The 13,846-nt window shown below is 47.8% G+C and overlaps 1 protein-coding gene across 2 annotated transcripts in view; it reads left to right on the top strand.

The window, feature by feature from the left end:
• jakmip2 (janus kinase and microtubule interacting protein 2) overlaps positions 1–13,846 on the top strand; it is a 439,655-nt gene that overhangs the window by 211,411 nt on the left and 214,398 nt on the right. For both annotated transcript variants that reach the window (XM_085995146.1, XM_085995144.1), the window contains exons 3-4: positions 3,853–4,111; positions 10,607–11,104. In XM_085995146.1, the coding sequence (XP_085851272.1) occupies positions 3,983–4,111; positions 10,607–11,104 (627 nt within the window). In that variant the 5' untranslated portion in view covers positions 3,853–3,982. The remainder of the gene's footprint in view (positions 1–3,852; positions 4,112–10,606; positions 11,105–13,846) is intronic.

The raw sequence follows: 13,846 nt of genomic DNA, 5'->3' as shown, positions 1-13,846 counted from the left end.
GTGCCCACCACCACAGAATCCAGTCTTCAGCCAATTCGATTCACTCCACATGCTATCAAGAAATGGCTGAGCGCACTGGATACAGCAAAGGCTGTGGGCCCCGACAACATCCCGGCTGTCATGCTGAAGACTTGTGCTCCAGAACTAGCCGCGTCTCTAGCCAAGCTGTTCCAGTACAACTACAACACTGGCATCTATCCGACAATGTGGAAAACTGCCCAGGTATGTCCTGTCCACAAAAAGCAGGACAAATCCAACCCAAGCAATTACCGCCCCATCAGTCTACTTTCAATCATCAGCAAAGTGATGGAAGGTGTTATCAACAGTGCTATCAAGCAACACTTACTCACCAATAACCTGCTCACTGAAGCCCAGTTTGGGTTCCACCAGGACCACTTGGCTCCAGAACTCATTACAGCTTTGGTCCAAACATGAACAAAGGAGCTGCATTCCAGAGGTGAGGTGAGAGTGACTGCCCTTGGCATCAAGGCAGCATTTGACCAAGTGTGACATCAAGGAGCCCTAGAAAAATTGGAAGTTAATGGGAATCGGGGGGGGGGGGGAACTCTCCTCTAGCTGGAGTCAGTACCTAGCATAAAGGAAGATGGTTGTGGTGGTTGGAGGTCAATCATCACAGCCCCAGGACATAGAAACATAAAAGATAGGAGCAGGAGTAGGCCATTTGGCCCCTCAAGCCTGCTCTGCCATTCAATGAGATCATGGCTGATCATTCAAATTCAGTACCCTGTCCCTGCCTTCTCTCCATATCCCTTGATCCCTTTAGCCTTAAGAAATATATCTAACTCCTTCTTGAATATATTTAATGAATTGGCCTCAACTGCTTTCTGTGATAGAGAATTCCACAGGTTCACCACTCTCTGGGTGAAGAAATTCCTCCTCATCTCTGTCCTAAATAGCTTACCCCTTATCCTTAGACTGTGACCCCTGGTTCTGGACTCCCCGACCATCGGGAACATCCTTCCTGCATCTAGTCTGTCTAGTCCTGTTAGATCACTGCAGGAGTTCCTCAAGGCAGTGTCCTAGGCCCAACTATCTTCAGCTACTTCATCAATGACCTTCCCTCCATCATAAGGTGAGAAGTGGGGATGTTCGCTGATGATTGCACAGGGTTCAGTGCCATTCGCAACTCCTCAAATAATGAAGCGGTCCATGCCCGCATGCCGCAAGACCTGGATGACATTCAGGCTTGGGCTGATAAGTGGCAGGTAACATTCGTGCCATACAAGTGCCAGGCAATGACTATCTCCGAAAAGCGAGAGTCTAACCACTGCCCCTTGACATTCAACGGCGTTACCATCGCCGAATTTCCCACCATCAATTTCCTGGGGGTCGCCATTGACCAGAAACTTAACTGGACTAGCCACATAAATACTGTGGCAACAAGAGCAGATCAGAGGCTGGGTATTCTGCGGCGAGTGCCTCACCTCCTGACTCCCCAAAGCTTTTCCACTATCTACAAGGCACAAGTCAGGAGTGTGATGGAATACTCTCCACTTGCCTGGATGAGTGCAGCTCCAATTTCAATTTCAATTTTATTGGTCACATAACTAATTACAAGAAGTGTAATCTAGTCAGTGAAATGCTTTTGTCTTGACGAGCCGAGAGCACCAAGCAGCAAGAACACTTAGCTGCCTGGTACGCACGGAGCTTGCAAGGACGGCAGCCATCTTCATCGGCGCCATCACAAAAAAACACATACCGACATATACATGCATACAATCTTTAAATATAAATAATGCAGACATAAAATAAATAAAAGACATAAAAAAGACAGCACATAAAATGAACAAGCAATAATGTAAAAAAAGTAATTTCTACAGTAATTACATTGATATTTCTACCCAGGCTTCTAGAATAATCTCTGGTTACAGGGTGGCTGCACTGGGAGAGCATCGTGAGGAACTCACAACTTATAATTAAATAAATTTAATTAATTAATAATTAATTAATAAATTAATAAAATTAAACAAATAAAGTGCCCCCTCAGTCTTTCTCGATGTTTCCATCTTGGTCTCTCTCGATGTTTCCCCTCTCTCTTTCTCGATGTTTCCTCTCAGTTTTTCTCGATGTTTCCCCTCAGTTTCCTCCACACACCTGGCCTGCACATTACCCCTGGCTGTCCAACTTTGCATCCAGGTAACCAGGTTCCACTCCAGCTCTCGACCTTCAAACTGTCACTCCAGCTCTCGACCTTCAAACTGTCTCTCCAGCTCTCGACCTTCAAACTGTCTCTCCAGCTCTCGACCTTCAAACTGCCTGCTCCAGCTCTCGACCTTTAAACTGTCTCTCCAGCTCTCGACCTTCAAACTGTCTCTCCAGCTCTCGACCTTCAAACTGCCCGCTCCAGCTCTCGACCTTCAAACTGTCCAACAACAATCAAGAAGCTTGACAACATCCAAGACAAAGCAGCCTGCTTGATTGGCATCCCATTCACCTCCTTAAGCATTCACTCCCTCCTCCACTGACGTACCGTGGCTGCAGTGTGTACCATCTACAAGATGCACTGCAGCAACTCACCAAGGCTTCTTCAGCAGCACCTCCCAAACCTGCGACCTCTACCACCTAGAAGGACAAGGGCAGCAGGCGCATGGGAACACTGCCAGCTCCAAGTTCCCCTCCAGGTCATACAACAGCCTGACTTGGAATTATATCGCCGTTCCTTCATCGTCGCTGGGTCAAAATCCTGGAACTCCCTCCCTAACAGCACTGTGGGAGTACCTTCACCACATGGACTGCAGCGGTTCAAGAAGGCGGCTCACCACCACCTTCTCAAGGGCAACTAGGGATGGGCAATAAATGCTGGCCTTGCCAGTGATGCCCACATCCATGAACGAAGAAAAAAAAACTACAGTATCTCACCCATGTGTGATCATAGACATAGTACTGTCGGCAATGTAAACTTTATGAAGGCTTTGTCTTGGTACCAAATTGCTCTCAGTTGTCTTAAACAGAGGATTTAATTCATTTATTTGAGTTAACACGAATGTTAATATCGTGGAGAAGAATTTGGCACAGGTGCGTTAAGTGTTCATGTGAAAACTTTGGTGGCAATAATTTCCACCCTTGAGTATCAGGCTGTTTGACTGTGGGAGTATTACAACTGAGTTCAACTACATTCCCACACACATATCTATAGGGGGGGTTATCAGATAGCGTTCAGGAGTGAGCGCACTGGCTGGTTTCTTGTTTCTTTAGTCCACAATGTCAAGGCCGTCACAACTGAGATTAGCCAGCCATGCCCAGACTGGAACCTTCTGGTCTCTAGATAGCTTTTATCACACTGCCTTTATCAACTTAACCCATTTACCTATCAGGGGAGCTCAGCAGTCACAGGGTTCAAGTCGGTACATGTTTTCCTTTACCGATTTATTGTTAATGATCCATTGCCCATGGCTTTGGAAATTTCTGTTTCTTTTCAGACTTGCTCTCTGTTGACTTCAGAAGACTCTTAATAACAAAAACAATATGAGTGGATAGGCAAAGCCGAAGGATCCACTCAAAAATCTCATCTCCTATTTTGCCTTTGACATAGAGCCACAATTTGCAACAGTCTGTCAGCATGCCAAAGAAATGCTGGAGGCCTTTTGCAGAAAGGAAGAGTACCTGTTGGAAATATTAGAAGTGTTTTAAGAGGTGGTACAAGAAGCTTTTCAATTTTTTTTCCACATGTCTACCTTCCCACAGCGATTGGTTGAGAATTAATAAAACTCACCAGCATCTCTTGGCAAACTAGGTTGGCAATGTCAATTTTGCTACTGCAGGCGTATAAATAAAGAACCTTCTGTTTGTGTCATCTTAACTGAATCATTTCCTTTGGTGCCTATGTTCCAGGCCTTACACAGCCAAACTGGTGGCAGGAGGGAGCCAGGGAATGTGATGCAGAATGTGCCAGTGGATTTGCACTAAAAACAAAATGGCAATTTATTCTTGAATTAAAAAGGATAACAGGGAAACACTGAAGATGTCGAAGAAGGGGCGTGGGAAGGCTGAAAAGCCTGAAGCCCTAATAGCTGCCTTACAGGCTGCTAATGAGGAACTCAGGACTAAACTGACCGATATACAAATAGAGCTTCATCAGGAGAAATGTAAGGTGAGTGATGCCACTTTATTTGGTTAAGTACAGCAAAGGGGAACAAAGTATAGCCTTGGAAGGCTTTCCCAGATAAATCTAAAATAATGCATCTATATATATAAAGCGGTCGATCTGTCTGTCTGTCATTCCGTCTGTCTGTCTGTCTGTCTGTCTGTATTGTATAAACTCGAAAGATATAGAGCGTACGTACACGTGTGTTACATCGAAAGAAAGCTTACGATTCCAGAACCGCCATAAGCGTATTTACGTTTCGGCAAGACAAAAATTGCGCCTGCGGTATCCAAAAAACGTTCAACATTCCGCTCATTATCCGCTCATTAGCATCGAGTGACGTCGAGGTCGACCAATCGTACGGTCGAGCGACCCGGCGGTCGACCAATTGCTGCGTGGCGGGGGCGGGTTCCTGGCACGTGCGGGCAGGCCCTCCGAGAGGCGAGTGATGGGACGATTGACCAATCCTATGCTTCGGTGACCTGACGGTCGACCAATCGGTGCGTGTGTGGGCGGGCCTTATTGTTCTGAACCGAGGTGAGTCGACGCCATCTTGATTCCAAGCTTTTCATTTATTTTTCCCGCTTTCTGTGTCTTTAAAAAAAAAGTTGCTTTTAAAACACATAGGGCTGAAAATTCAGTAGGGTTAGCGCCCCATTTGAGGCGCTAGAGGGCCTAGCGCCGGAGTCATGGCCGGTTTGTAAATTCAGTGGGGCCCTGCCATCGGCGTTAGACCGGTTGCGCTGCGCCGGCACCGATGACGTCATCGGTGTGCGCAGCGTCCCGGTTGCCGTGGTGACGGGCCCCAACGCCGAAATTGAGTTGCGGCCGCCTCGCCCGTGGCAGCCGCAACTAACGATGTTTCAGCAGAGTCCTACGCGAGTTAGCGCCGGCGCATTAAGGTCGCGCGGCGGCTGGCCGCTTTCCCGCCGGCCGCCTGCCCGCACCTCCCTCCCCGGACTCCTCCACCCCCCCCCCCGCGGAACAGATGTGTCTGGCCTGCGAGCCCGGCACTTCTCCGAGGTGCCGGGCTCATTTTTTTCAAGATTTCAACGGCCAGCGGGCGGGTGCAGGCAGCTCCTCCTTAACTGAAGGAGGAGGCCTGCACTTCCCCAGCCTGCCGCACCGCATCGGGTGCCGCAGCGCCGGAATTGCGCCGCAATGCGGCAGTCAGCGCCCATTTCGAGGCGCTGACACCCTCCTGTAGCGCCGGCAGCTGTTTGGGCGTGGCGCTACTGAATTTTTGGCGCGCGCAGGGGGACTTAGCACCGGCGCTAAATTTCCGGCGCTAAAGCCCTGGCACGGCGCCAACTGAATTTCTAGGCCATATTGTTTTTAAAAAAAGTTAATTACTTTCTAAATCTTTTATCTAATCTCATTAATTTTCCTACCTTGCCACGTTTTTGCAGGTAGGCCTCGAAGCCTGGGTGCCTGTTGCCAGCCATGCTGGACCCTAGGCAATTGTTTTGTGGCAAGCTCCTCCCACCCCGCCCCCCCGCTGGGCCCGACACCGAACCAGCGGCCAGCCATCTTGGTAAAGGCTGGCTGGGCTCACTGCAAACTCCTGGCGCTTCATTCGGGAGGGGGCGGGGCTCGGGAGGGGAGGGGGAGCGGAGAGGGTTACCCCGGCAAACGGGCTCGTCAGCCGCAATCGGCCGTCTCAAGCCGCTCAGGCCCAGTCCCGGAGATCGGGAGGCGGAGAGGGGAGGAGGGTTACCAAGGCAACCGGGCCCGGCCAGCCGCAATCGGCCGTCTCAAGCCGCCTGGCCCGGCCTCGGGAGGGCGGGGCTCGGGCTGACCGGGGCGCTGCGCTCGGCATGTCAGTGCGTGGGGCGGCACGGAGCTCAGCGGAGCCATCACCGGCAGAGGGGAGAGCCTCTCTCCCCCCTCCCACCCTTTCCCCCCCTTGCCCCCCCTTTCCCCCCTCCCCTCCCCTTTCCCCCCTCCCCTTTCCCCCCTCCCCTCCCCTTCCCCCCCTTTCCACCCCCCCTTTCCCCCCATCTCCCCTTTCCCCCCCTTTCCCCCTCCCCCCTTCCCCCCTCCCCTTTCCCACCCCTCCCCTCCCCTTTCCCCCCTCCCCTTCCCCCCTCCCCTCCCCTTTCCCCTCCCCTCCCCTTTCCCCCTTCCCCCCTCCCCTTCCCCCTCCCCTTCCCCCCCTTCCCCCCCTCCCCTTTCCCCCCTTCCCCTTCCCCCCTTCCCCTTCCCCCCTTCCCCCCCTCCCCTTCCCCGCCCTCCCCTTCCCTTCCCCCCCTTCACCCCCCTTTACCCCCTTCCCCGCAGTCGCTCTCTCTCTTCCCCCCAGTCGCTCTCTCTCTTCCCCCCAGTCGCACTCTCTCTTCCCCCCAGTCGCTCTCTCTCTTCCCCCCAGTCGCTCTCTCTCTACCCCCCAGTCGCTCTCTCTCTTCCCCCCAGTCGCTCTCTCTCTTCCCCCCAGTTGCTCTCTCTCTTCCCCCGTTGCTCTCTCTTCCCCCCAGTCGCTCTCTCTCTTCCCCCCAGTCGCTCTCTCTCTTCCCCCCCAGTCGCTCTCTCTCTTCCCCCCGTCGCTCTCTCTCTTCCCCCCAGTCGCTCTCTCTCTTCCCCCCCAGTCGCTCTCTCTCTTCCCCCCAGTCGCTCTCTCTCTTCCCCCCAGTCGCTCTCTCTCTTCCCCCAGTCGCTCTCTCTCTTCCCCCCAGTCGCTCTCTCTCTTCCCCCCAGTCGCTCTCTCTCTTCCCCCCAGTCGCTCTCTCTCTTCCCCCCAGTCGCTCTCTCTCTTCCCCCCCAGTCGCTCTCTCTCTTCCCCCCAGTCGCTCTCTCTCTTCCCCCCAGTCGCTCTCTCTCTTCCCCCCAGTCGCTCTCTCTCTTCCCCCCCAGTCGTTCTCTCTCTTCCCCCCAGTCGCTCTCTCTCTTCCCCCCAGTCACTCTCTCTCTTCCCCCCAGTCGCTCTCTTTCTTCCCCCCAGTCACTCTCTCTCGTCCCCCCAGTCGCTCTCTCTCTTCCCCCCAGTCGCTCTCTCTCTTCCCCCCCAGTCGCTCTCTCTCTTCCCCCCAGTCGCTCTCTCTCTTCCCCCCAGTCGCTCTCTCTCTTCCCCCCAGTCGCTCTCTCTCTTCCCCCCAGTCGCTCTCTCTCTTCCCCCCAGTCGCTCTCTCTCTTCCCCCCCAGTCGCTCTCTCTCTTCCCCCCAGTCGCTCTCTCTCTTCCCCCCAGTCGCTCTCTCTCTTCCCCCCCCAGTCGCTCTCTCTCTTCCCCCCAGTCGCTCTCTTTCTTCCCCCCAGTCACTCTCTCTCTTCCCCCCAGTCACGCTCTCTCTCTCTTCCAACAGCAACATGCCCTCGAAAAAGCCTCGGCACTCCAGCTAGTAATATATAAACCTTTACTCGGAACTAATTGATAAGCATTTAGAAAATCCATTATTGGGGTATTGTAGCCCAAGATTGCAGTTGTTGTAACTACTCTAAGTGTTTTCGCTGATAGAGGTTTCTTATCATTTTGGCCAGAAGGTTGACAAACTGAATCATCATTAAACTTTAATCATCTAAGCTTTTTTTCATCAAAGAGTACACATGCTATGGGGACAGCTGCACTATTTGAGGTTTCATACAGCTAACTGTAGTTCTACTTTTATAGGATAAACTGTTTATTTTGGTTTTAGCTGCAGTGAGCCCTATATAATCAATATCTTACTGTAAAACTAGTAAGCAGTTTAAAACATAATAATACCCTCTCCACAGCTCAGTAACTTGAGAGACCAGAGAACTTAACTCCTAACCCGAAGGTCACAAGTCCAACTCCTGGCAATTTCTCCAACTTGCTTTTCTGGGATGGGCAAGTTCAGTCCATTTTGTCCAGGTCAGTGACCAGAATGCCATGTAAAAACAAATCATTTCATCTATGGGACAGAATAAAGTAGACCTAAATCAGTTTGCTATGATAATACCAGGAGGTACTGAACATCTTGTTTACATTGGAAGGCCAAGGCTGAAAGAACAGAAATATTTGCTTAATTTAATGGCAGTCAACTGGAGATGAACTGCTGGTGTGTCATCTGAGCAAGTCCTTTCTCTATGGAGGTACATTTTTCCATTAAAACAGAAAATATCTCCTCAAATATATATAAAAAAATAATTTCCTAACCTGCTCCCTGATGATTCAGTGGGTAGGTGCACCCGCTGGTGTTGTACTGTGCTACATTGAGCAGGAAGGCCCCAAGCTTGACCTTTGCCTGTGCCGAGTTAGCTGATCTCAGCTGGAGCAGCAGTGGAGTTCGACAGTAGACATCACTGCCCCCAGACTAGGGAAGCAAAAGATCATCTATGGCTTCCTGCTTCTCATCACCTTCCAGTCACTTCTGTTTGAAGGTTTTGTGTAGGTGTTGGGTGAAGAAAGACTTTCAGAAGGCTTTTGATATGGTCCCGCATGAGAGATTAGCGTGTAAAGTTAAAGCACATGGGACTTGGATAGAGAACTGGTTGGCAGACAGGAAGCAAAGAGTTGGAATAAATGGGTCTTTTTCCGAGTGGCAGGCAGTGACTAGTGGGGTACCGCAGGGATCGGTCTTTGGAACCCAGTTATTCACAATATATATTAATGATCTAGACGAGGGAACTAGATGTAATATCTCCAAGTTTGCAGATGACACAAAGCTGGGTGGGTGTGTCTGCTGTGAGGAGGATGCCGAGAAACTCCAGTATGATTTGGACAGGTTGGGTGATTGGGCAGATACAGTATAATGTGGATAAATGCGAGGTTATCCACTTTGGCGGCAAAAACAGGAAGGCAGATTATTATCTGAACGGCAATAGATTGGGAGAAAGGGAAGTGCAATAAGGCCTGGGTGTCCTTGTGCACCAGTCGCTGAAGGTAAGCATGCAGGTGCAGCAGGCGGTTAAGAAGGCAAATGGTATGTTGGCCTTCATAGCGAGAGGACTCGAGTACAGGAGCAAGGATGTCTTGCTGCAGTTGTACAGGGCCTTGGTGAGACCACACCTTGAGTATTGTGTGCAGTTTTGGTCACCTTATCTGAGGAAGGATGTTCTTGCCATGGAGGGAGTGCAGCGAAGATTCACCAGGCTGATACCTGGGATGGCAGGAATGACTTATGAGGCGAGATTGGGTCGATTGGGCTTATATTCGCTGGAGTTTAGAAGAATGAGAGGGGATTTCATTGAAACTTATAAAATTCTAACAAGACTAGACAGGCTAGATGCAGGAAGGATGTTCCCGATGGCGGGGGGGTGGGGGGGAGGGGGTCACAGTCTAAAGATAAGGGGTAAGCCATTTAGGACAGAGATGAGGAGGAATTTCTTCACCCAGAGAGTGGTGAACCTATGGAATTATCTACCACAAAAGGCAGTTGAAGCCAATTCATTAAATATATTCAAGAAGGGGTTAGATATATTTCTTAAGGCTAAAGGGATCAAGGGATATGGGGAGAAAGCAGGGACAGGGTACTGAATTTGGATGATCAGCCATGATATCATTAAATGGCGGAGCAGGTTCGAGGGGCCGAATGGCCTACTCCTGCTCCTATCTTCTATGTTTAAGACAGGCTGCACGACCCTCCATGGAAGATTGGATGTTTGGGCGAGATACCCCTGAGGGCTGCAACTTACTGTGGAAGTAAAGTTCTGCACAAGTCACAAACTTCAGTCGAGGAGGAGAGAAAGTTGGAAAAATCGAAACAAATGTCTTTCTGCAGTAGAATTAGATAGCCATCCTAAACATGTCCTTGTTTCGGATACTAGTGGAGCAAGGCTGAAAGCAGCTTTACAGACTAAAACTACAGAGTACCTTAAGTCATCAGCCAGTCAGTACCAATAAAAGTTTCTCTTGATCAACATATTCTCTGTTCTTTCTGAAACCATTGTCTGCAAAAGTTGAATTTTAACCCTTGTTACCAAAATGTTTCTACAGAGGAAATCTAAAACAGTAACCTCATACAGCACAGGAGGAGGACAATTGGCCCATTGTGCTTGTGCCGGCTTTTTGAAAGAGTTATCCAATTAATCCCATTCCCCTGCCTTTTCCCCATAGCCCTGCCATAAACTTGGACAAGACAGATGACCAACTTTCCCAAATTCCACATTACGTTTCGAATAATTGCAAGAGTCACTGAGCAGCACTAGTTTCCCTCTGTTTCAGGTCACCTTAGAACTTCCTACCACTTTCAGGTCAACTCTCAAGAGCGGAAGGAAAACATAATGCAACTTAAAGCTGCCCACTGAATAACCCATCCAAATTACATTTGAACCACTTCTGTTTTGATTTCATGCTCATATGAAACGCGAGAGGACTGTGTTACTCATCGACTCATTTGTTCTTCACAAATGGCAGGACCTTGCATTACTTTCAATTTTCTTGCCAAATTTTGGTCTGACTCACTGATAAAAGATTGAAATGTCATTATTTGGACAATTAAAATGAGCAATTTTAGTACAGTTCCTCGTATGGTATTTAATCTGCTATTGTATTCTCCAGTGTGCTGTTTGTTTTGGTATTCTAATTTTCTGCATTATTATGCTTTCAGGTTAGTAAGCTTGAACGAGAAAAGGTACAAGAGGTAAAACGTATACGAGAACAGGAGCAGCACAAACACACAGCAACAGTCACAGACTTGAAAAGCAAACTCCACGAGGATAAAATGAAAGAACTGCAGTCTGTTAGAGAGACATTAATAAAGCAGCATGACCAGGAACTGGCTCGTACGATAAAAATTAAAGACCACGAGATTCAGCGACTTAAGTCACTTGTGAATGCACTGCGAGATGGCAGCAGTGACAAAGTAAGAACAGCATTGTCTAATGAGGCCCGAGACGATGCTCGGAAAGCATTTGACTCTGAGCGCCTTAAACTGTTGCAGGAGCTAAGTGAACTGAAATCAGCCAAGAAACAGGTAGAGGAGTCACTGAACAACATGATTCAATCAGATAAGATAAAAGCTGGAAATTTGAGGAGTGAGTACCATTCCCATCAAGAGGCCATTGTCAAAATCAAATGGGAATCTGAAAAGGACATCCGAAGGCTGGTGAGGACTATTGATTTCATGACTTCGACTCTTGCCAATGTTCCATTATCATTTCAATGGGTTTGCTTTTTTAGAAATCCAGAGTGTTGTGATCTTGGCCAATTTTGTATGTGTCAGATGATTTTTCATGGTTAAAAGAAAAAGAGCCTGGTAACATTTATTTTTGATTAGCTTTTGAAAGTTAGTATGTTTTTGGAAATCACAACTTGTAGATAGCATTTAAATTACCTGAGAAGTTTTGGTACACGCAATCTATAGTCTTACTCAGTACTTTTTCTGTATTTGGATTGTGATTTGCACATTTTCCGGGAGCCATGAAGTTAAATTCTGCAGTGCGATGTCGCTGGAAGCGCAGCAACGCCATATTGGTTTGGGCACTCAATAGGCGTCTGTGGTGACTGCCTGAAACGAGCATAACACTTTCCCTTTAGTTGTGCTTTTTCTTCCTTACAAAAGGAATTTGGAAAATTTATTCCAAGTAACTGAAGTAACAACCTGACCAGAACTACTTTCCTGAGAGCCCTCAGCAACTTAAAAATAACTTGCACTTATTAGGCAGGGCTAGCTATAACCATGGTAACTCCCTTGTGATGAGTGTTCCAAATAAAAAGTAATGGCAGAGATGAGTGATGCAAAATAAATGCCCTCAATTAACTTATTTACCAAATTAAATTAAATTAAATCAAATAAGCTCGCACCAGAGCCACATTTGAATAGCTACCATGCTGCATCTTCTGTGATGAGTGCACACAGGTAATGGCATCATGTACACTATTGCACACTGTGATGGCACTGTTGGATACTACTCCATACCATGCAACCACGGCTGGCTCGACTCTCCGCTAATCAAATGCAAGTTTCTCTCAAATTTTTAACTATTATTGAATTGTTGAATCAATGTTTATTGCTTTGGCAAATACTTGTGAAAATGAGGAGTTGGTTGGTCTTCACTCTTGAATACGTATCATATTTGACAGTCTTCTATACTGTATGTTATACTGCAATGAAAGATGAAAGGAACTATTAGATTAACAATTACGTTGTTCAAAACATAGAAAGTACAAACCTCTATCTGTACCATCGCTGCTGGCGTGTGATCAATGTGAGATTCCTTTGGAACTGCTGACCTTCATTTAAGTGCCGTCAGTTATGCTCCAGACCAAATAGATTTTCCCAAAGGAAAAATCTTCCAACTAGACTTGCGAGGATTTCCTGTATGGCCACTGTCACTTATGAGGGATTGGCTACAGAAGAAAAGTGAACAGCTACTTTCAATCCTTGAGTGCGTTGGTGATGTATTTTTCCCAAAACATGTCAAGAGACACAGTTGCATTTACTGGGAGTGGGGAGGCACACAAAGGGCGACTTACCTCCCTCAGGAATTGATTTTAAAAAATTGACTTGGAGTCTGTATGACTTTCGGGAAAATCAAACAGGTCCTGCTTTTCTGTGCTTTTAATACATATGATAGATAATACATAGAAAAGTGGCTGTTGCCTGAATCTGCTATGGCTAACCTCACCTTTAGCATTATTGATTTTGTGTTGCTTTTAGTCTCCAAAGGAAGTGATGGATGATAATTCATTGTGCTTTTATTTTTTTCTGTTATCCTTCTCTCCTCCACTATCTCACAATGGTCAAGGGACCAGATCTGGGACATTGCTTTTTTTTATTCCTTTCATTCCTTTCTTTTCCTTAAAGATTGGCAAAGTGCCCGATAGTGACCTCGGTTTATAAGGGCAGGAATGCCGATTGATGATGTTCAAGTAAGAGTGCGTAGTACACTCGTAATACACTCCCGTGTGCATTTATTTTACACTGGTGTTAACCCGTTCAATGTACTGCATTAGTTTCAGGAATAGTCAGTGGTAGGGATCACCATATAGGCACAACTTTATTAGCACAACTCCCACTTTACAAACCAGATCTAAAAGTTGTATAACAAAGAAAAGAAATGACTCATTAGAAATTAATCCAAATCAAACATCTAAATACGGACATAGCTAAGTTGTGCTTGATGGGTAAATGTTTCACCTAATGTGATCCTGAGCCTTATAGACCTGGAAGACTCCCGATTCAATCCCTCTCATCTGTGTTGCGTGTGGGAGGCATTACAATTTGCTTTGGTGCCCTTACACCAGGGGAAAAAACAGAAAATCAGCCAGTGTTCCTGATCACGAGACTCTGATTCCAGCTGGAAATTCCATGTGTCTGGGCATTGGGTAGGACGGGCATAGGCGCAGCTGTGATATGGGGAGAAGGCAGGGACAGGGTATTGAGTTTGGATGATCAGCCATGATCTCATTGAATGGCGGAGTAGGCTCGAGGGACCGAATGGCCTACTCCTGCTCCTATCTTCTATGTTTCTATGTGATGCCCCACAGTGTCTGACAGCCTGCAGAATTGCTGTTTGGGCTAACCCATGAAGAATGACTTGGGCAAGGTACCAGAGAACTGAATTGTGACATTCCACCAGAATAGCGCCTTCAATGGGAGGAGGGCAAACTCGGATAAACAGGTGGAACATTTACCGGTATTTTGGGCTTTAGAGCGCAAAAAAGATGAGAGATGCGGGTGTTGGATTACGTAAAATGATCCAACTCTTTTCATCCAGAGGCAGTATTAATCACTCCCCAATCAATTATAGAACTGATCAGGTGCAGCATGAAGCTTCCTCCCGTCTGTGCCAATAACGTCTCTTGCCCCAACATCAGAGAAGCAACCCCTGCTGAACCAATGAGG

Source organism: Somniosus microcephalus, chromosome 8 (genome assembly GCF_052327205.1).
Source record: "Somniosus microcephalus isolate GS21.2 chromosome 8, FLI_Smic_1.0, whole genome shotgun sequence".
NCBI lineage: Eukaryota > Metazoa > Chordata > Chondrichthyes > Squaliformes > Somniosidae > Somniosus > Somniosus microcephalus.
This window is presented reverse-complemented; position numbering and strand designations above follow the sequence as displayed.